The sequence below is a fragment of the Kwoniella mangroviensis genome, assembly GCF_000507465.2.
Source record: "Kwoniella mangroviensis CBS 8507 chromosome 1 map unlocalized Ctg01, whole genome shotgun sequence".
Lineage (NCBI taxonomy): Eukaryota > Fungi > Basidiomycota > Tremellomycetes > Tremellales > Cryptococcaceae > Kwoniella > Kwoniella mangrovensis.
The window spans coordinates 3,628,092-3,650,540 of record NW_027062533.1 but is presented as its reverse complement, the minus strand read 5'-3'; the positions used below and the strand labels follow the sequence as shown (position 1 = coordinate 3,650,540).

At 43.8% G+C, this 22,449-nt stretch overlaps 8 protein-coding genes across 8 annotated transcripts; 5 read left to right on the top strand and 3 right to left on the bottom strand.

Annotated features, from left to right (window-relative positions):
- Window positions 1-59: 59 nt before the first annotated feature.
- Window positions 60-1,321, top strand: I203_101354 (uncharacterized protein; the record flags this gene model as incomplete). The annotated part of the gene is made up of 4 exons (XM_019146304.1): window positions 60-163; window positions 233-572; window positions 638-854; window positions 921-1,321. 4 exons carry the CDS (start codon window positions 60-62, stop codon window positions 1,319-1,321), a joined length of 1,062 nt encoding a protein of 353 aa, XP_019004863.1.
- A 2,194-nt stretch (window positions 1,322-3,515) lies between these two features.
- On the top strand, window positions 3,516-5,406 carry I203_101353 (uncharacterized protein; the record flags this gene model as incomplete). Its single annotated transcript, XM_019146303.2, has 8 exons — window positions 3,516-3,677; window positions 3,742-3,775; window positions 3,847-4,143; window positions 4,220-4,390; window positions 4,482-4,798; window positions 4,892-5,049; window positions 5,146-5,279; window positions 5,369-5,406. The coding sequence occupies 8 exons, from the start codon at window positions 3,516-3,518 to the stop codon at window positions 5,404-5,406; spliced, it is 1,311 nt and encodes a 436-aa protein (XP_019004862.2).
- A 244-nt stretch (window positions 5,407-5,650) lies between these two features.
- On the bottom strand, window positions 5,651-9,580 carry I203_101352 (uncharacterized protein; the record flags this gene model as incomplete). Its single annotated transcript, XM_065516862.1, has 15 exons — window positions 5,651-5,926; window positions 5,997-6,062; window positions 6,124-6,186; window positions 6,264-6,496; window positions 6,600-6,940; window positions 7,012-7,195; window positions 7,278-7,374; window positions 7,445-7,708; window positions 7,773-7,867; window positions 7,941-8,145; window positions 8,214-8,345; window positions 8,400-8,647; window positions 8,719-9,001; window positions 9,071-9,248; window positions 9,309-9,580. The coding sequence occupies 15 exons, from the start codon at window positions 9,578-9,580 to the stop codon at window positions 5,651-5,653; spliced, it is 2,937 nt and encodes a 978-aa protein (XP_065373680.1).
- Window positions 9,581-12,307: 2,727 nt separating this feature from the next.
- I203_101351 (uncharacterized protein) lies at window positions 12,308-12,776 on the top strand (the record flags this gene model as incomplete). Its single annotated transcript, XM_065516861.1, has 3 exons — window positions 12,308-12,360; window positions 12,431-12,554; window positions 12,741-12,776. 3 exons carry the CDS (start codon window positions 12,308-12,310, stop codon window positions 12,774-12,776), a joined length of 213 nt encoding a protein of 70 aa, XP_065373679.1.
- Window positions 12,777-13,052: 276 nt separating this feature from the next.
- I203_101350 (uncharacterized protein) lies at window positions 13,053-14,419 on the top strand (the record flags this gene model as incomplete). Its single annotated transcript, XM_065516860.1, has 9 exons — window positions 13,053-13,144; window positions 13,238-13,305; window positions 13,376-13,414; window positions 13,519-13,640; window positions 13,710-13,791; window positions 13,871-13,925; window positions 13,999-14,057; window positions 14,138-14,277; window positions 14,354-14,419. The coding sequence occupies 9 exons, from the start codon at window positions 13,053-13,055 to the stop codon at window positions 14,417-14,419; spliced, it is 723 nt and encodes a 240-aa protein (XP_065373678.1).
- A 382-nt stretch (window positions 14,420-14,801) lies between these two features.
- On the bottom strand, window positions 14,802-16,204 carry I203_101349 (uncharacterized protein; the record flags this gene model as incomplete). Its single annotated transcript, XM_019146300.1, has 4 exons — window positions 14,802-14,939; window positions 15,034-15,531; window positions 15,627-15,787; window positions 15,868-16,204. 4 exons carry the CDS (start codon window positions 16,202-16,204, stop codon window positions 14,802-14,804), a joined length of 1,134 nt encoding a protein of 377 aa, XP_019004859.1.
- Window positions 16,205-16,522: 318 nt separating this feature from the next.
- Window positions 16,523-18,803, top strand: I203_101348 (T-complex protein 1 subunit alpha; the record flags this gene model as incomplete). The annotated part of the gene is made up of 9 exons (XM_065516859.1): window positions 16,523-16,558; window positions 16,623-16,677; window positions 16,743-16,797; window positions 16,860-16,953; window positions 17,045-17,196; window positions 17,262-17,384; window positions 17,463-17,644; window positions 17,728-18,347; window positions 18,444-18,803. 9 exons carry the CDS (start codon window positions 16,523-16,525, stop codon window positions 18,801-18,803), a joined length of 1,677 nt encoding a protein of 558 aa, XP_065373677.1.
- A 732-nt stretch (window positions 18,804-19,535) lies between these two features.
- On the bottom strand, window positions 19,536-22,208 carry I203_101347 (biotin-[acetyl-CoA-carboxylase] ligase; the record flags this gene model as incomplete). The annotated part of the gene is made up of 5 exons (XM_019146298.1): window positions 19,536-19,827; window positions 19,909-20,137; window positions 20,248-20,621; window positions 20,688-21,766; window positions 21,834-22,208. The coding sequence occupies 5 exons, from the start codon at window positions 22,206-22,208 to the stop codon at window positions 19,536-19,538; spliced, it is 2,349 nt and encodes a 782-aa protein (XP_019004857.1).
- Window positions 22,209-22,449: the final 241 nt, after the last annotated feature.

Below are 22,449 nucleotides of genomic sequence, written 5' to 3'. Positions count from 1 at the left end.
TAGTACACTATCAAAGCGACAGGATCTCGTTCTCTCAGTAGACTTCAAACTCATACACAATGGTCACCCGGATTGAGCCCTTACCTAACCCCATCAGCAATAGCAGCCATGATGATCCATCGGTATCGGAGGGGGATATGATACACGTCGCGACCGTAAACGTGTGAGTCTGGAGACAGCCGCACCCTGAAAGCCCTTTCATCAGACCTAACGTTTGTTGGATGTAATTCAGTCGGTACGACAATGGTACCAAGTCATTCAATCTTCCTGGTACTGACAACCAATATCGAGAGAAGCCATGGTCAGAACGAAAGACGCGACTGATAGATTGCTTGCTGAGCACAGGTCAACTAGACGTCATTGGATTTCAGGAGGTCCTCCATAGTCAGCTTCTAGATATACAGAACCTGCTGGGAGAGGTATATGGTCATGTGGGAGTAGGAAGAGATGATGGTGTAGAAGCTGGAGAATATAGTCCGATATTTTACGATAGTACGAAATTTGAGATGGTCAAATGGACGACCATATGGTTGTCACCTACCCCGGATAAACCTTCCAAAGGGTGGGATGCTGTAAGTCTATCTAACGTTTCTTCAAGATTCCTCGCTAAGGTGTTGACATTGATGCGATGATCCAGGCTTTACCGAGGATTGCCACTCTCCTTACACTCCGACGACGTGAAAAGAACGGTGGAATTGTACATGCTGTGAATACCCACTATGATCATCTTGGGATACGTGCCAGGGCGGAAAGCAGTCTTCTGATCAGATCGCAGATATACAATTGGGTAAGGAGGATAGAAGAAGATGAAAAAGTGAAAGAAGAAGGGCCCGTTATTTTGTTCGGTGATTTCAGTGAGTTCAAAAAAATCCTTTAGATTGTAATGTAAAGGCGACATCTTTGCTAAATTAGTTTGCCAGATTCACCTTCGCATGAAGCCGGTTACCGAAATATCACTTCTTCCCACGCATTACCATCGGGTCAGAAATCGTTCTACTTCCTCGACTCATTCACGAACCTATCGTCTACCTTACAGAAGCGTCCATATGGTCCGGTACATACATATACGGATTTCGCACCTCCAGGAAGTAAGAATGCTACGAGGATAGATTTCATCATGCTTGGTGCTATTCCCATCACTGCAAAGGAAGAGACTGACGATAGAGAACGGACCGAAGGGGATGGTTCATCTCGTAGTCGAGGTGGATGGCAAGTGGTCAGATACGCTTGTTTGGATAATTTCGTCGAAGGTGATGTAGAAGGTTGGACGGGTAGGTGGAGCGATCATCGAGCTGTTAGGGTCACAATATCGAGGTCTTAACCCGTCAAATGGCACTCGGTCTCTTGTACTGTCAAGACATTTGTACACAATCTCTTGGAGTTCGTGAAGTAGAGTCATGATTGATCATCGTTTACTGGGTGCCACTGAGAGAACTTCAGGCGTTTGGCAGCTTACATCTCACATGGCATGCTTGCAGAATCATTGTCGTCTTTCCCGTTAGAAGCAGCAAGCTCCCTGGTCCTTCACATGGGGGCCTCCTATAGTGAGACTGACCGAACTAGGCTAAATAATTATCCGAATTGCTATGTTACTTTAGGCTTGTCCATTTCGGAAATTGAATTTCCCCATCACCCTCTGGTCATACCACCTAAACTCATTATGTAAAACAACTTCGACCGATTCCAACTTCAATGGAGGGCAGCTCGTCCCGCTCCCTGTCAAAGTCTCTAATCCTGATATGGTCGAATTAGAGAAGCATGGATCTGCACTGGTTATTTTCGATCCTTTCCCAGGCCTCATTATAACGCTATCTTGGCCGTATGTAGTGAGCTCATGATTTGAGTTATCATGATTCATAAATGCCTTGCAGGGAAATGACGTCGTGGTCGTACTGGATTCTCCCACGGTACACCAGAATTTCGTTAGACGATATGGCTTTTGTGATAGTACATTGGAGCGTTACAGACGGTAATGTTAAAGTGGAAGACATCTCTTGGGACTAGAGTACTGTGTGCAAGAGGATGATTGTAAATGCAGTAAAATATGAGATTATCAGTGGAGCTGGTTCTTCTAAATCCACGACATTAACACCGGTTGGGGCAGTGTACACAATACACGTCATGCCCTTGAGGAAAAGCGGAGTGGGGGTGGTATCCTTTGCCGTTGCAATTATCCGCTTCGAACTCAGCTTGGAGTCGTCACATGAAAGGATGAGCCGAGGTGATCTTTTCTCAGCAGTAAACAGTGGAACGGTCCATTGTTTCCAGCTGACTTATTTAGTGCAGGGCGACAAAGGAGTAAAGGGACACTGTACCTGCTCGGAGAAAAGACGCTAGTTCCATCGTTTGCAAAGGCTTTGTCGGATATGCAGAAGCTGAGTGCCATTTTGTGTACAGAGCTTCCCGCCACTCCATGGCATTTCAGCTTGAAAGTCGCTGATATACTAGAAAATCATTGACAGTGGATTGTAACACAAGTCATAGAAAAGGTGCGAAAAACCTGTTGTACAGTTCAGTAGCAAGGTATGCCACAATACACGGATATACTGTGTGTGACCCGGAAGAGAATTTCAACTTGGAATCTATTTCCTTCTATCTATGTAGGGATCCTGACAGATAATTCAAAGTAACAATTTCTGGATCAATACGTGGCTCATCCCAGTGAAGATAAGTAAGAAAAGCCCTCGAGTCAGATTGACAAGCATTATATGTCTTGTGAAGGAATGGTTTTCCGGAAAGGTTTTATCGTCTAGTGGTTAGGACACTTGGTTTTGAACAGTTCGTTCGAAATCTCCTCCCCTTGAGCCAGACGGTTCCAAGTAACCTGGGTTCGAATCCCAGTAAGACCTTAATTTTTTGTGATTTTTTGGAGAGAGATATCTCGCTCAAAGTGCATTTTGTCAGCTTCGATCTTGCTTGGAATTTCCCCTGCTATGTGAGCAGCGTTCGTATGCATAGTCTAACACGATTCAGCGATACACACTCGACCTAGAGGACCTTCGTTGACGGCAAAGAGAAGGGTACAGTAGATAGCAGATAGCACGGACTTATCCGATCAGACCGGACAGCGTTTCATCCGATTACCCGGTCAAACCGTCACTACTATTGAATCTACAATCAACGTTGATATCGATATCAGGATCAGTCCTCGTCAGCCTCAGCAGCAACAATACCATCTCGCACTCGATCATTTCACTCACAAGTCCAATCTCACAGCTCTATAGACAACAGCAGTCGGAATTGTACGATATCATCGGATACAGTAATACGGCCATATTCACTCCCTTATCGCCAGGTCCTTTCTTCGCTTAGACGTTCTTTCCTCCTATACGAGCACCTTCGCCCTTCCCTTTGTCACCGCGTACGTCTCAATTTGCGAAGAATATCGAAAGTCGAGTCAAAAGATTTCTCTTACTCCTACATAAAGACCGGCTCTTTATTAAATCCTCTTGATCTCCCACCTTATCTCTAGCATTCTCATCGTCCCAAAGCACGTTCTTATCACATCAACGATCATGTCCACTCCAGCTGTTGTAACCTACCTCAGATCCCTCGGCGCTGTCAGAGATAGGTCCAACCAAGTATATGAATTAGCTCAGAAAGGTAAACTGGATCATTGGCAATTCGACGAAAGTAAATTAGAGAAGGCGGTTGATTATTGTATAAACATCATTCAGGTCAGTATTCGCTCCTGTTTGTTAATCCGGCATACAAAGCTGACTTATAAGATGGGTGAAATAGAGAGATTTCGGTACTGATTATGCCAAGATACCTCGTAAGTCAATCTCCAACCCCGCATCTACAGGCATCTAAATGGTAATTGACGATTGACGCTTGATATGATAGCTCACTGTCGTCGAAATCACTTTATCACCCCATCACTTGACCGAATCTCCCTCCTTCTCTCTCAGCCCAAGTTCCCTTCGGACCCACAAAGCAAAGCGGCATCTTTGATCGACCTGTACCTCGTCTCGGTACTGCTTGATGCTGGCGCTGGACCGGACTGGTCATACACCGAGATAGACAAGGATGCAAATGTTATCTGGAAAGGCGGTAGATCAGAGGGATTGGCTGTAGCGAGTTATCATATGTTTGTTGAGGGGCTGTTCTCGAGTGATGGAGAGAATAAATATCAGGTTGATTGTGAGTCCGTTTTGAAACATACCACGTTCGCCGAGGAGGGTAGGATACTGAGATCAAAAACTGTCATCGTTTGTAGCCAAGGCACTGAAGAATCTCACACCTGAGATATTATCGAGATACCTTCAAGTGTCAGCATCGAACCCTATGGCGGGATTAGATGGAAGATGTAATTTGTTGATCAAGCTTGGTGATGCATTGGAGCAAAGACCTGATATCTGTAAGAATGGTAGACCAGGTGATTTATTGGGTAAGTCCAGTTCAATCTGATTCAACATGATCATCAACAAATCGTCTCAAGTAATTCACTCGATATTGATATACCCGTTGGCACAATGTAGACTACTTTTCATCTAGAATTAACAACTCGACACTCCCCCTCTCATCATTCTGGTCAACCCTCTTCGAATTACTCTTACCTATCTGGCCATCGCGTACTACACTCCCGTCATATCCCGACGAGCCACTGGGTGACGTATGGCCCTGTGCATCACTCTCAAAATCGCTGAATGAATCTGGTATGAAGAGGGAAGAAGGCGATGATTATGTCGTATTCCACAAATTGACTCAGTGGTTGTGTTATTCACTGGTGGAAGCTATCGAGTCGCAAGCTGGTTGGAAAGTCGATAGAGGCAGGGGACAGACTGGATTACCAGAGGTGAGATACTGTAAACAGTCATAGCGTACCATATCGATTCATAAAGATCTATATAAGCCTAAGGAGTTCCAATTGATTTTTCGAGTTACTTAGTATCGAAATGGTGGATTACTCGTCGATCTCGACGTTCTATCTATCAGCTCTTCTTCACTTGGTCCCGACGCCTACCCAAATGGTCAAGATAAACCACCAGTGTTGGAACCTTCTCATCCAGCAGTAATTGAATGGAGAGCAATGACCGTTATTTGTCTGTAAGTTTGTTCAGCTACTCCACAACCCTAAAAGTTCACCTAAAACACACAAATAATCACACAAGTCGTAGCTGATGTATGGTAAACATGATCTAGTGATAAGATCCATCAACTGATCTGTAGCAAACTCAATGTCTCGTCCGAGGTATTGGGCCTAGCGCAAGTATTGGAAGCCGCTACTTGGAAAGGTGGAAGGGAGATTGCCAAAGAGAAGAGACAAGGAGGTGGACGTGAGTTGATATCAACTTCCACTCAAAGCTTTAGAATCGAGAGCTGATTGCTGAGTTTCGATCTGCTCGAATGTTATGTCGGAATATAGCTCCAGTCGAAATTATCAGTGATGGTACTGTCTTCTAATTGCGGTCAAGATAGTTCCTACAGGGTCATTCTCGCATTGTTTCATCACTTTCTGAGTAGTCGCCTTCTTTCTGAGGCAGTTCACAGTTGGAGTACCATCCGTTTCCGATTTTCTAACTATTAATGAAATGAACTTTAAGGTCTTATGTATATACATATACATTCATCTTGAATGTGATCATGTATATACCGCACCACATTATACTACTACTATCATTATACATCAATTTCAGTTTCAAACCTACTAACCTCTATTCGGTCTTGTCGAACCTCTATCCCTATCCCCGGCATTACTACTCGTCGTCGGATTCCTGTTTTTCCTCAGACTATAATGTCCGTTCCAAGCTATCCGAATAGCCAAGAACCTAACATCCAAATCCGTATGACTACCTGCCAGATGACATATCGAGATCAATCGATCTTGGAAAGAGTTGGAACAGTTTTTGATACGTTGTCTAATTGAGGATAATTGATTGGACGAGAGGGTGGGTGAATCTGTTGTTGGCAGCGTGTATAAACCCTAAACCGTTTTCAAGTGGCAAGAGATTTAGTCAATTATACGAAGCGATAATAGTAAGCCCGTGACTCACCCTCTCTGCATCTCGCTCACGGTCTAATCTGGTAGCTTCAGCTAACGACCATGCATAAAGGTCATCCTGTAAAAATGACAATGATCAGCCTCATTGTCCAGAGTGGAGAATCGTAGGTTCAGCGAACCGTAGCATCCCTAAATTGAAGTATGATATCCAAAGCATCTCTGACTGCATCCAATAGGATCTCCTAAACCGAAGAACGGATATGGTCAGTGAGACATATATCACAATTTTTTTTTTCAAAAAAATGTATCCCGCACTCACCTCTTTATCTCTTCTACTACTTAGCAACAAGACTTTTCTCACTACCCTACCCAAGTACTCCCTATGAGCAGCTATCAAAGCATCCAGATCGCCTTCTCTCTTCTCGGTGAAATCGATAAATGCCTGCCACGAACATTCGATTACTTCCAGTTGATAGAATGCCTGGAGGTTTCTCAGGAAATGGACCATCTCCGCCTGGACGATTCGACAATGGTGCCAATCGTTACTGAGGCCTAATAGGGGGAAAATCATTCAAGTCAGTCAAGGGATATTCGTCTCTCCAACAAGTCAGACTTGTGAAAGGGTCTGAATTCGCGAAGTGAAAGGGCTACTCACCAGGTATCTTCTCATACGTTCTCGAACCACTCGTGACCCTCATCCACCCACTCGTCAAAGCGCTTTCGACTCTTTTCAACCTCCATAGATGGTTGAACAATCTATCATAATCCAACATCGCTTTGCCGTCCAGTACGGCGTTAAGGGGAGCTTCGATCTTGTATTCCAACGCGAAACAATCCCATCCAGTCTCACCGTGAGAATACTCTAATATCCTCGCGTCTAGTCTTCTGAGGATATCGGGGTCGTCAAATTGGGCGTTGGAGCCTCGGATGGCAGATTCGAGGTCGGACGTTAGGTGGTGGCGATATAATGATATGGCTGGTTTAGATAGACGGGGACTGAAATCGGTTTGTCATTGTCAGTGTATATTAGGTAATTAGAAGAAAATATTGACGAGTCATCAACTCACGCTAAAGCTTCCATCAGGAGTTCAGTAAAATCACCAGCACCAAGCATAAGATATAATTTCAATGCCCTTAGATGATCCAGCAGTACGAATTTGTCGAAAAATATCTCTAATAGCCTTTGACTAGCGATCGAGTAAGCATCGTCGATCGATCTTTCCAATCCTGCCAAATCGCTATATTTCAGCGCTGTGTTACGTTGCATACACACGAGTTCAATTAGCTTCTGCCCTATGCTCTAAGGATACTATACCGGAGACATGTGACTGACCTCTTCCAGCATTAGCAAGTTTAGCCTGAGTTTCAATCCAATCGCTATCCCCACAACTATATCTGATGAAATTCAAACTTCTTCCCGTCGAGAATATCTGTCAATCAATCCATCTCAGCTCAAAACGATCTTTCTCATACAGGTGAAATGGACATGTGACGACTCACTTTCTTACCAAAATCCTCACTGACAAAACCTGGAACCATGCTTTTCACAAAGACATATTTCTTTTCCCACACTCTATGAGCTTCGTCCGTTCTTCCTGCTGAATCTATGCCAACTTCGAATCCTACATCTCCAGCGGGTGATATCCTGCCATCGCGAAGTGATACGGTCTCAGGATTTAGCTGTACGAAGAACTCGTTAAATGGATCATGTAGATCACCGGAAAAGATCCATCGTTGTAAAGTGGCAAAGAATGGTTTTGATACCTGACAAAAGCATATTAGATGACATCTGTATTGATAGATTGGATAAATCGAAATCCTGACTTACCTCTTCAAGTATCTGATCCGTAAATCTACGTATGAGAGGATCACCGTGATTGGTATGTTTATGTATTTTGGATACCAACGCTCCGCCGTGTACCTCTGATTGGGATAAATTATAATGTAAGTTAACTTTACGCAGCCTTCTTAGACTTGTGATATTCGCATGACTGACTCTTAGCCTCAGCGACCACGAGATTCATCTGCTTCAATTTCAACTTCATCTCTTCCGTCCACAATCCCAATCTCATCAAAGTCAGTCCAGCCCCCTCAGCAGGTTGGTCGGCGTCCGTAAGGGAAGTTTGATTCATCTGCGATTCCAACACAGCGAGTAATCGATGATACTCTGATAACTCATGATGCAAGAAGTGACAGAGGCTCTTCATTTGCAACAAACCCCGTCAGCTTGAGTGGGGATATCATGATAGGAGCTAAGTGAGATGCTCACCTGTTCAGTCATACCTCCTTTCCCTTCTCCAGCTTGTCGGGTATTGATCAAATCCGTTACTTGCTTATATAACATACCCATCTCTGAAAGTTGCATCAAAATCGTCTGAGTAGGTTTCGATACATATCCATCCTATTTCATCCTACGTCAGCTCCAGCCCTGGATGTGTAGATTGCTTGAGCTTACCTTATTCTGATCAGCTACAATTTCAATTCCTACTATCTCGCCTTCTTCCCCTTCGTCTTCCCCTTGAGGTATTGAGCCATCTTTTCCAAGCGGGAAACCTACACCTTCTCCCGCTCTGCCTTTCTCGGTGAGATATGGATTCTGTTCCTTTGGCGGACGAAGGGCGAATCGGACATATCGGCCATCTATACCCTGTAGAAGGTAGAGGGTATCTCGAAGTAGCAGGTGGGGAGGAAAAGGCTTTTGAGCTGAACCAATCAATACGGTATATCAGACCAATCAGTATTGGACACACTTGCGAGGGCGGAGCCAGACATACACTTGGAAGTACGCCATGATATCAGTACCTCGGCTTTACTTTTCCCTTTTACGTCGAAATCCAATGATTGTATGTTGTTCGAACCTGTATCTACTAATGGTGATCTCGACGAACTGAATGTGGATGGTACAGGTGGAGGAGGCATAGATCGAGTTGAAGAGCTACTGCTTGCTTGACTAATTCTAAAATTGGAAGTGGGAGTCTTGGTGGGTACATTGTTGGGATTGAAATCGGATAGAGAGAGGAGGAATTGCAAATGAGGCAAAGGAGATGATAATAATCGCTATACAGTGATCGAGCTCTCATCATCAGCTTTCTTCCGTAAGATGTTACAGCATAGCAGTACGCTCACCCCCTTCTCAAGCTTGTTCCATATACCGCCGAACTCGATAGCTCTTTCCGAACCACTTGAGCTACTTTCGCCTCGAGTGTTCTGGCTCGAGGCTGCACGGGGTATAGATTGTAGGAGAATTCGTTTGGCCGTATCGGGAAGCGTTGATGCTGATAAAGGGGCTGAAGATGGTAATCGACTGGTTTACGAATACCTTTTAATGAGAAGCTCTTGCCAAGTGATACTGCAATCTACATACCTCTCCATAATCTCCTCACACCATTCCATCAATTCCCTCACCTTCTCTTTCCTTTCCTTCTCAACCTCATCATCCACCTCGGCTCTGCTATCAGGTCTGGAGCTAGCTACGGAGGATCTACCTGATCTCGCATCGACGTTGGCTCGATGGGACCTCGGAGGTGCCAAGGAAGGTACGAGTGAGTAGGCCAGTTGTTCAAGTGGTGAACGAGCGGTGGAAGAGGAAGGTCTAGGTCGGTGTGTCGATGCGGAGGATGAGGGTCGATTTGACATGATGGACAATCAGCTGCTGGGGTTTGGCCCTCTCGCTCGCTGTCTCGCTCGTGGTGGTAATCTCGTGCTTGTATGATGTATGGCAGAGTGATGATGATGCAATGCATGTAAGAGCCGTATCTACCTCTACCAACTTGCAACTCGAATGCTGTAACAAGTAATCTTACTATACTTGTCAACAAATCTCACTACCACGCGACGACGCGTTAGAAACGGGATCAATTTCAAAGGTGGGGGGATAGGATGGAGGAGACATCTCCTTGCCTGACTAGTAACGAGTACGAGTACGAGTTAGATTACATCCAGGATCACTAGACTTGGTCATCTGGTTCGACATTTCTAGACCTTGTCGAACTGACAGACGGAAGTTGTGCTTCCGCTCTCCGACGTTCTCCGCGGAAGCGATCGGCTTGGCTCTCATCAGAAGTGAAAAGGGATGTCTCATCTTTTCACTTCATTAAAACCGAGACCACCCATCACCATCAACATCTCGACTCGATCGATGTCGATGTCCTCGATGTGAGCTATTCCGATCTGTCCCTCAAGCTTAGAACATGCTTTGTGTTGGGATGTTGATTGGCGATTGATCGCCTCTCGGTGCTAGTGGTTTGATCTGATTAATTGCACCTTGGCGAGGCGTGGGGGGCGCAACGTTTTGATTCGTTCGTTAATCGGCAAAAAAACAACCCGAAAACCACTAAAGAATACAAATCAAATTCTAGAATACGAATGGAAGAGTAATACAAATCGCTATTGCTAGAAATTAACCTCAATACAGATTGCTCACTGACTCCGAGCAACCAAAGGAGGGCATTGCAGATACGTACTCACTTGAACACTGGAACACTGGAAAGTCGACTTGTACTTCTAGTGTCTCTTACTCACAGATCACAAATGGCAGATGAGGAAGAAGGGAAGGAGGGAAGGAGGGAAGGAGGGTTGACACGATCTGTAATCTCCACACTCTACGCTATGACCTTTGCATGCTATGACACTTACTCTTTAAGCGAGTACTCTGACCCATCCTTTGATTGATTGTCGGGTTTTATTGTTTCAACCTAAAACTGTGATTCTGCTTCTACACCTGATTGAGCCAACAAATGGCCAGAACACAAGGAGAAGGCGAGCTGACTCGGTTGTAGATGTCACTTCTCTCAACACTGACGATCTACAGCTGCAGGGTGATCATCATACGACACCATCCCCAGTATTTGCCGAAACAAGACAATCTTGTGATGCTCTTGGACCGAGATGTCGATCAGATAGAGAGGCTTAGGGATATCTTCTCCATACTTCAAGGGTCCTATGCTCGGTACAGTATTTGTCATTCGGAATTGGAATGGAAACCTTGAGATTTACAATTCACTCGTCCAAACGTCCAATCGCCCCTTATTCTCGTTTCAGTTTCAATATCCATCACACCATCCTTTCCGTCAATCATCACGAATCTCAATCTTGTTCATCACCGCTTTTGTACATGTTAAGTTTTAGAATTTCCCTTTGGTCGACGTTCCATCAACGGCAAAGGACATGCTGGCTCGGAGTAATCATGTCCTTTCTCACCTGAAAAGCTGACGGCATCAATCTTTTTTCTATCTTTTTAGTATGATGATCATACAGTACAGTGTTTCAAGATGACATTGATTGGATGATCTACGTATTTCATCTGGATTTAAGACGAGACCGAACCGAGAATCTAACTGTTTCTGTCTGAAATATGAAGATCAAATCTATTCGTTTGGTTTCCATTTGTGGGTCTACAGTAGGGACTGATCGTTGTTGGCGGTTGTTTTCAGCTGGTATGAGTATGCCTCGTGTTCTACACTGCTTCATAAAGTGGGGAAGAGCAGAGATCGATCAAAGAGATCTTTGGCTTTACAGGATTCATGGATTTATAGATCCATGGATCGATGGGATAAAACGGGCCGATGGGAAAATTCCTTTAGAGCTAGCCGATATGATTGAATTCTTTGCCTTTGATTTTCATACCTACAACTCTAAATCTTAAGATACCTTTTTTTTCTCTTGTGATTTTGTGTTGCGCCTTATGATCAATCAATTTCATCTCGGTCTCGGTCTCGATGAAGATCATTCTCATTGCAATTAATGTCGGTATGGTCTGAGATCAAACGGAAGCGAATAATATAACAACCCCGCCCTCCCCCCTCATCATCTATCAATGCAACCCTATCCTGTATATGTAGTCATCAAGGTGAGACGATCATCAGAAGGAAAAAACAACAAGAAAAAAAAACAACAAAGATCGGCTCAGCAAAATCAAACGCCATCACCATCGCCATCAAAACATGAATCATCGATAGTTAATTAATGTGAATGAGCCAAAACAAGAGAAAATTGTCTTATGACCTGCCCTTTTTACGCCCCATCCCCTTCGATTTCGACTTCTGCCATATCGGACAACTGCATTGCTAAAAGGAACTGAGATCATCCATTGGGCATCAAGATCAGGCCTGCACAACACTATTTAGCGACGATAGATCAGCGCCTCACGCCTCACCTCAACTTAGCCAATCTTACAACATAGAACGTCGATGTCGATTCTCAGGATCGATATATAAAAAGCTAGCAAGCGAAAATACGTCGTTAGACGTTAGAATTATAAAATTCATGTTTTGATTATCTGATCCCATTTATCGTCATCATCTTTCATTCAATTTTACTGTATCATTCACAATCATCTTGTCGAACCAAATAGCATACCACGACATGCCATCTTTCTTCAATAGAAGTTCTTCTTCAGGTTTATCCGAACGAGACAGGTAAATCATCCGGTCCATCCCTTCACATCAATTCACAGTCAATTTTCGCTGATGGTATGATATATTATAGACTCAATGCACTTCACGCATTGTACGAGACTGTCCTCGAGCCTTCCCATTCCGATATTATTGATACCCATTTATATAATATACATCTCACACAGAGGAGAACAGTAGTATTGGACGTTGGTACTGTGAGTGTTCACCATCACCGACCCTCATTCTGTAAGAGGCTGACCCAAAGTTTGCTGTGTTGTCGATTTCATTTTCATCCTGTATCCTCTTCTTTGGAATTGCTCGATTTGGTTTGATATTGTTTGCTTTACCCTGTTTCGTTTGTTTACGACCGTTATCCATTATTCGTCATTCGTCAACCTCAGGGAACCGGTATGTCTTCCTTCTTTTCCCCAACCTGAAACACGAAACGGATCGGTGAAACTGATGAGATACTTGTTTTTCTCTTGATTCAACTTCCTTTGACAACGATGATGCTAATGGTAACACCGTACCTTGACGACGAATATCAACATCCGACCTGTGGTATGTTGCCAAGTTACTTGTATTCATCTTTGATCTTTTGCGCCCTCTTCTTAAATTATATTGGGATGAAACGAAACGGAAAACGGATACTTTTAACGCAAAATGAAAAACAAATTTCTAACCTCAACCCACCCCGAATGGCATGTATCGTCATGACCGAACCGAATAACAACAACACATATATAGGCGAATGGGCTATACATATTGCCAATACCAATCCATACAGCGACGTGTTAGGTGTAGAGTAAGTTTACCCATATCACATCACAAAATGCCACATCTCTTGTTGATGTACAGTACTGGTATGTAACTTCAGCTAACATATTGAATCTGGCAGTATCGATTGGAGATTGATGAATCGAGATGTCAAATCGAAATATGGTAATATCGATTTTGCTGCTGTTGGTATGTCCGATCCCAATCTAAAATGTGAAAATAAGATTTTACATCGAGTTGATGAATTATCTGCGAGTAGATGTCGAAGAACCATTACCGTGGCCAAGAGGAAGTTTTGGTAGGCCCCTCCATCTATCTCACTAATCAGTATCCACGAACAGAAAAACGTGGACAAGATCAAGTGAGCTAACGATGCTTTCAATTGCAACTCCTTTTATGTAGATGTGATACATGTCAAAGGACTCTTACTCGAGATCACAAATTACGTCCGTCTGATCGAGAAACTCGCAATGGTCTTGCGTCCCGGTGGGTTACTGATCATTACAGAAGTAGAGACCAGCTACGTGAGTATCCCACAAGAACTGAAGGAAACAAAGATGATGTCTCATTCGACATTATCAATATTCACATAGGGATCTTCGACAGGGCAGGAACTGCCGAGAAACCTGAAACAATGGGATGCATGTGTGGAAGCTGCGTTCGGAAGTAGGGGAAGTAAGTCATGCTTCATCATTCTCTCACATATCCCTCACAATGAGATCATCCTTTGACTGTGGCTTGTTGCACTTTATAGTCGAGGTGGATTTTCCAAGTAGGATCAATCACTCGATTGCTAATTCCGGGGTATTGTGAGTGGTCTCATCCTTCTTACCGCTTAACTTGATCTTTGAGCATATTACTTATTCAACGTTATTATTGCAGCGCCCCAAATCCATATTGTCAGCAGCTGGCCGTGCCAGCTGCATCATATATGCGAGGAGGTGAGCTAGCCGGTGTGTATGGGCCTACAATACTGTACGACCTTTCTTACTGATATACAAATGTATTGCATTTGGATAAGACCCTCTGACACTAGCCCGAAGAGGTCAGATGCACCCTCAAGTCCTCTCATCAACCCTCAAGAAGATTTTATCGGTATTGATTGAATATGGTTATAATCAGAATGAATTGGAGAATCTGATACAATCATGCTTGGTCGAGGTAAGCTTTTATTTCTTCTCAAACCATACGGATACTGTACAAGCTTATGTTAATTCGTATTCTGATATGGATGTAGCTCTCAAATCCACAGGCGAATTATTATCAGAGGTTATTCTCAGTGTACGCAACCAAGATCTATTGATTGATCTGCTCATCCACCAATGTACCCGCTCTTCCACCAATGTATCCAATCAATATCAGGTTCTCATCTTATCATGTTCTTTTCATCAATTTTGGGATCTCGGGATCTTTGGAACACATGTCTCTCCTTTTTCATTCTTCAATTCCCAAATAATACACATTATATACCATTGGAGATCTTCCACTCGATACCCCTTCCGTCCGTACAAGTGATGGCCAATCAATCAAAATTACATTGCATTTATGTAGTTCCAAATCACTATAATCAATCGCATCTCATGTACCACCCTTCCAATACACCATACTGCACAATTTTGTATTTTAACATTCCTGAGTTAAGGAGTAGTACAACATATATGCATCAACTTAGTTTATTTCACTATTCATCTTATTCTAGTACCTAGCAATCCCTCTGTAGCAGCTTCGGGACTATGATAAATTACTGCTCTAGAGGGATATGATACTTTGGACGAAGGTATATCGACGAAAAGTGATAACAAGGTATATTGACCGGAGGCGTTCTATAGAATGATCCCAACGTGTTAGCACTCTCCCTTACACATATTAAGATGTAATTCCGATTCTATACCGGGTTGACTATGGACTATTACTCACCTTGACGTATTCCGCTCTACATTCACCTATCGTATAAGTACCTGGGGGAGGTGATCCTCTACCACTACTACTTTGATTTTTACTTCCACCTGATATGGATGTATTTCTAAGAGAAGAAGTGAAAGAGCCTAACCATCTACCTAACAAACCCTGTTCAGATTGCTGAACAATCTCAACTTCATTTCCATTTCCATTCCTTTGGATCTCGGGTGAGGTACCTGAGATCGTGTTATGTTGACTACCCTCCTCGATCAATCCTACGTAAGTTAATCCAAGTCTACCGTACGACTCGATCTTCTTGTAGAACCCTTTCAACCAACCCAATTGCTCAGGTTCATCTTTACCCCTCCCATGAACCCAGAACGTCAATAGCATATGATCTCGACCGGAGGTAGGATGCTTAATGAACGTATGTGGGATAGGTGAAGATCCCCGTACGGGTGCGGAGGATGAGGGGGAGTGGGTGAATTTAAGTGGTGGAAGGAGATGAGCGTTGAGCTTTAATAGATAAACACAAAAGTATGTGAGTATCATTCCAACCAGAGTTTGAGCTATGTCATACCATTTGTGGGCTAGAGTGAGTGCATACTCACCGCATCGGAATCACGTATCATATCTACAGCTTTCGAATATAGTACCGAAGGTGAATTGGTAGCGAACAGTTCGGTAGTTAGAGATAAGGTTAATATGACGAATAAAGTTCCTCCTATTAGTATCACAGCGAGATTCCCAGTTTGTTGAGTTGTTCGTACCACTGCAATCATCCACAAGTATACCTATCAGTCAGTAGTCTGTCCTGAGAATATGATTTGGTGGGAAGGAGGCTTGACATACATTTCCCTCCTATGCCTAGCTCACTCCATGATCTCCAAGTCTTCCTCCTCCCACTTGCGCCTACACCCAGAGGGAACGGTCCAACAGATTCTGGGCCTTCGGCTGCTCTTCTAGCTGCTCCAGAGTTCCGTAGGAGGTCGGCTGTAGCATCTGCGCTTGACGATGGGGATGGGTTGGAGGCAGATTTATGAGTAGCGTATGTTCTGATGAACGGTATAGGTGAGAAGGGAAGGGTGGCTCTGGTTGATAGCCTACTCGCGGGTTTGGGACTCGCTCGACATGTCACTTGAGGGAGGGTGTTGAGGATGATCCTCATCGATACGAGTGGTCTTGCCATCTTGCTATTGCGTCTCTTCCTAGCTAGATACAGAACGAGTAGCTCTTGACATTCTTTTGCTATGTATGGTCCTGTCGTTCTCTCATCCTCATCTGCTTGCTTGGAATGTGGAGGTTCCTCGTGGTTTGTTGCATCCTGAATTTTGATTCCGTCGATGGTCAATGTCGCCGCCACGGGTCTTTGGATTTTCGCGTCTCATCGCTAACCAGCATTCAGCAAAAGTTGGTCATCCCATTCCAATCCTTCTGCAACTTTCCACTATCTATATTGCCCTTTCTCGTCACCCGTCACCCAATACAAAAGGAAGGAACGAGCAAAATGGCGGCTACAATGTATCAACGTGATCCCAGAGCGGTGAGCCTCCTGCTTCTTACACCTTCATGGGATGATTATAGCTGATATACTTTGTATGTGCTAGGGCCTCTTCTTGGGCGGTACGAGAAGTAGCGGTGCTGAAGTCAGAGATGCCAATGGTCGGTCGGCCACTTCCCAGAATATCAAATAGTAAATGGAGCTGATATGGCCTGTGAATGAGTAGTCACCGCCTGTCAAACCGTCTCGAATATCTTAAAATCATCTTTAGGACCTGTTGGGTGAGTAATCAGCTGCGTGGCTAAGATCGTGGATCAATAGCTGATATACGTCGATATGCCAGTCTTGATAAGATGTTGGTGGATAACGTAGGAGATGTGACTATAACGAATGACGGAGCCACAATCTTATCGTTGTTGGAAGTCGCTCATCCAGCTGTGAGTGATGCAGCATATATCTTATCACTGTATCAATTTTGTGTGATACTAGATAGACTGTGGATACTGATCATGCGCATTCACACTCTAGGCCCGGATCCTTGTATCCTTAGCTACTCAACAGGACAAAGAAGTTGGAGATGGGACCACATCAGTCGTATTGCTCGCCTCGGAATTACTTAGAAGAGCCAACGAATTAGTCAGGAATAAGATTCACCCTACTACCGTTATAACCGGTTACAGGTAAGTATCCCCCCCTCACCTATGTCATCTTAGGCAGACATATACTGACGTTTGTGTGAGAATAGACTCGCATGTAAAGAAGCATGTCGATTCATGGCCGAACAACTTTCCACCAAAGTCGATAAATTGGGTAAAGACTCTTTGATCAACGTATCCAAAACTTCGATGAGTTCCAAGATCCTCGCTGCGTGAGTCCAAGTGAAGTCAGGTTGCCAGGTGATCCTATCATCAGAAGCTGATACATCATGTTCTGCAATTATATACAGAGACGACGATTTCTTCGCCCCTCTCGCTGTCGATGCTATGCTTGCGGTCAAAACTATCAACGCCAAAGGAGAGAAGAAGTACCCCGTCAAAGCTGTCAACGTACTCAAAGCTCATGGTAAATCCGCAAGAGAAAGTTTTATGGTCAAAGGTTACGCTTTGAACTGTACTGTCGCTTCTCACGGTAAGTTGGCGTTGTGAGATTCCTGATAGGTGTTATTCATATTGCTCACAAAATGCTAATGTTCTGATATTATTCTCGACTAGCGATGAAACTCCGAGTCACCAACGCCAAGATAGCATGTCTCGATATGAATCTAGCCAAACAACGAATGCACCTCGGTGTACACATCACCATCGATGATCCCGAACAACTCGAGGCTATCCGAGCTAGAGAATCAGAAATCACCTTGGAGAGAGTGCGAAAGATCTTGGCTGCCGGTGCCAATGTAATTCTCACCACGAAGGGAATCGATGATTTATGTTTGAAAGAATTTGTAGAAGCTGGTGCGATGGCCGTTCGAAGATGTCGAAAAGAAGATTTGAGGAGGATCGCCAAAGCTACAGGAGCGACTTTGATCTCTTCCCTGGCCAATCTGGAGGGAGAAGAGACATTCGAAGCTACCTCTTTAGGATTTGCCGAGGAAGTTTCACAAGAGAGGATTTCAGATGATGAATTGATTTTAGTCAAGGGTACCAAGATTGTTAATTCCTCGTCGATCATTCTTAGAGGTGCGAACGATTACATGTTAGATGAGATGGAACGAGCTCTGCACGACGCTCTGTCGATCGTAAAGAGGACATTGGAAAGTGGTAGTGTCGTCCCTGGTGGTGGTGCGGTGGAAACTGCTTTGAGTATTTATCTAGAGAATTTTGCTACTACCTTGGTAAGTCCACTTCCCGATTTGGATCCTGGGTCTTACATCCACCGATACACATTCAAGTCATTCATTAAAAACTAACATTCATGGATGAACGCGTAGGGTTCTCGTGAACAATTAGCCATAGCCGAATTCGCTTCTGCCCTTCTCACCATACCCAAAACCTTAGCTCTCAACGCCGCTAAAGATTCTACCGACCTGGTAGCGAAGTTACGAGCATACCACAATGCAGCTCAAAACGCAGCGTTGAACGATCCAAAGCGTGGATTGATGTTTTACGGATTAGATTTGTTGAATGGTGAAGTGGTTGATAATAGACAGAATGGTGTTTTGGAACCCACAATCTCAAAGATAAAATCATTAAAATCAGCTTTGGAAGCTTCGACAAGTTTGTTAAGGATCGATGATTCCATTCAGGTAGCTCCGGAACGTAAAGAGGAAGTTGATCCTCATGGTCATTAATTACGTGCAAGCTTGGAGAGGAGTGAAGCTGTGAATAATGAGTGTAGATAAAAAAAATGCATATTTCATAGATACGTATGTATACGATATGATCAGTATGAGTGAATACGAAAATGTCCGTACAAGACAATGGTCATCGTGGTGGTTCACCGTTTTACATCGTCACCGTCGGGAGTTGGGATTGCAATTGATGGTGAAGGCAAGAGCAGTGACGATGACCAAATAAAAGATCCGAGATGAGATGGAATGTCTTTCTTTTCTATAAGAGCATAAATTGTGGTGTATCCAACTCGTACTGAAAGTATAAACAGCGAATCATCATCTTCATCAATCTCCATTCGTAAGAACAGGAAGAATCAAATCGAATGAATAGAAAAGCTTTTCTAAGAAAGAAAGAAAGAAAGTCGACCTTAAAAGTCAAAAGTTGATCTTCCGATTGCTGTGACATCCCTAGCGTTGAAAGATTTGCTAGTGAAGTGTCTAAGCTCGGTTGTGGTAATGGAGGTGGTGGTAAAGCAGTCAAGAAGGATGGTTTGATTCAATCATCAATCGTGAGAAGGAAGAAAAGACAGATCAACATGTAAAGGAGAAAAGACATTTTTTATCGTCAGTACTAGTATTGTCCACATCCTTTCTTTCTATTATTGGTTAGTCTGATAATGTACAAAAAATAAAAATACAACCAAGACATTCATTGTCATTGTGAACATATACCTTCTCTGACGATGTATCCTATACTTTCCTCTTGATCAATCCACTCATTAGATCAAAACTATTTCCATCAGGTTGCAGATCCACAAATCCCGTCTGTCCTCCTCCGTTCCCTGCTGGAGAAGAAGCCGGGGAATATCGATCTTCGGCACTATGGTCGACCGTCCTGTTGTACAATGGAGTCAATCCATTTGATGTCGTCGAGGTAGATTTCTGAATGGGTATACAACGCAGTAAACCATGATCTGGAGTTATGGAGAGGATCCTAAGGGGTGTTGGAGGCTCAGTTGTAGTCAGAGTTACTTCTTGACCACTACACAAATACCAACACAAAATCAGCTAACAATCCCTATATCCATATTGAGTAAATGGTTAGAGAAATAGCTAAACATACGAATGTAACCACCTTCCATGATATTCATTCATAAACCCCTTAAATCCCTTTTCGTCTATGAATTGTTCCCATTTGTTTTCAAAGGAATTCATGATCTTGGCAAAAGTACCTTCCATAGTTGGTGCAGGAGGCAATGTCTTATTTGAATTTGATAATTTAGCAGCTAGGAGTGAATGAAGTTGAGAGAGTGATGTGGTAGGCAATGCGTTGAGAACGTTGATACCGCAACCTATCAACATTTCATTACCACAGACACATCAGCTCAGCTCAGGTTGACAGTCTACTGCTAAGATGTTGAGACCGAACGGAACTGTAGATTTCACTGTAGATTCCACTCACCAACGACGATCCTCCATTTGCCTCCAACAAAATTAGTGTTCACCAAAATCCCACCCAATTTTGCTTTTCCCTTTTTACCTGATCCAATCTCAGTACCGCTCACACCCTCTACTTCCGCATAAATATCGTTAGGCCATTTAATCCTCACTCCAAGTTTACCATCTTCATCTACCGCTTCACATACGGCCAAAGCCATGATATACTGTATGAACACCATTTTATTCGATAATGAAGAGGGCAGGTCAAGTAATAAGGAGAATTGTAGACAGCCCGCAGGGGATAACCAGATGTTTGAACCTCGACCTCGTCCTGATAACTGGAATGTAGCGAGGAATGCAAGTGGTGCAGATAAGTTGGTAAGTAATATGGGATTTCTACGAAAATACCAAAAGTCAGCTAAGGATCACGATTGCGTTGGTTTCTACGCACTTTCAACTCACCGATCAAGCATCGTTTGCGTACTCGTCACTGTCTCTCCATAAAATACCAAATCACCCAAAGCGCATTTCTCCCCCTGTCCTTGATCGCTTTTCCGCATAACACCAGATCTCCTACCACTGCTCTTCCTAGCACTATCCAGCTCTTTCCAGTATGTGTCAAAGTTAAATAGCGGTGTCCATCGAGGAGTGTAAGGGATATTGGCGGAAGGTAGAAGGATGGTTTTAGGTATAGAATGGAAATCTGGTGGTTGAGGTATCAGAGGGGATACATCACCCTTTGAATCGATGTTCAACGATTCGATAGAAGGAGGTTCGAAATGAGGTTGATCCCTTCTCTTCGTGGACAGCCATCGAGTCACTTCGTCCTCTGATGTAGATGCTGAGCTGAATGTTGCCTCGACGGTACCGAATCGTAGTTGATCATTCCCATCTTTCAGTATTTCCCAACTATCTTCCCTTATCATCTTATCCTTGAGTTCTTTCTTTGATACAGCATGGGTAGAGAGTTCAGGTAAATTGGGATGTGACAGGATAAATATCGGTGAAGGGTGCGTAGGATGTAATAACAAATTTGGATCTTCTTCCCCTTGTACCTCTCCTCCTTCCTTATCGTTATCCAGTAATTGATGTTTATCTGGAGGGTTCAGATCCAACGCTTTAAGAAGCTCTTCGACCCATTTAATCCTTTCTTTCTCACTTACTTCTATCTCTTCTATCTCGGGGGGATGTTCAAGCTTGTTAATCGCTAATCTTGCTGGAGGGTCATTTAAAGGATATTCAGGATGTATCGAACATAGTATACTCTTTCCCTTCCCATTCCTCGTCAGTACTACCGCAATGGGATCTTCATCCTTTCCTGTATCCGCGTATCTGGCTAATACTTCTACATTTGATGGTTTGGGTGAGGGCAATACGAAGTGACCTCCGCCATTGTAATATAGATGATCTATCGATCTATGCGAGGATGAGGAAGACGAAGGAGAAGGTTCAAGGAAGAGAGATACGGCTCTGGAGCCTGATTCTGAGGCATATTGGAAACCAGGGAAAGTAGGTCCTTCGCTCGAGCCAGGGAAGAAAGCCTAATTGTATTAACGACGAATAAGCTAGAGGACTACTGGCCGGAGTGGGGAGCAGGAAAACACTCACAAGATCCCGTTCACCCACCACCTCCATACCACCACCGACATCGAATTTCACTTGCTTCGTACCGAAATATGCTCCAGCACAAATACCAAGGTACTTTCCACCTTGTTCCACATACTCTTTTATCCTTTTTGTGACTTTTCGTTTGATTGTCAATTCCTCTACGAAGGGCAGATCTCTACCTCCTGGAATGATCAGTAAGGCACAGGACGGTTCCCATGGTTGACTGGAAAGGACCTCTGGTGTGGCTGGCTGAACGGTGTAGTGCGGTAAGAGGAGTAGAGAGAGGGTAAGGATGGTATGTGAGAGTGAGAGCGGGGAGACACCTGGTCCAGAGTAGACCAAGACTTGATGTGCGGATGGGGAAGGGCCTGGCATCGCTGTTATCCAGTTTTATTGAGGAACAATCTTGCTGCCAGACTGGGGAAGCGAGTAGGTGATAGGCAGGCTCTGTACACTATCCACCTCGATTACTGTCACTGTAGTGTGACAGTAGGAGTGAGTTTAAGAATGGGATGAGATGGGATGAGATTTCGGATTTTCGGATCAGATTCCAACAGTATCCGCATATCCAGATCCCCCCACCCTACTCGCATCGATTATTCATCACGTGATACAT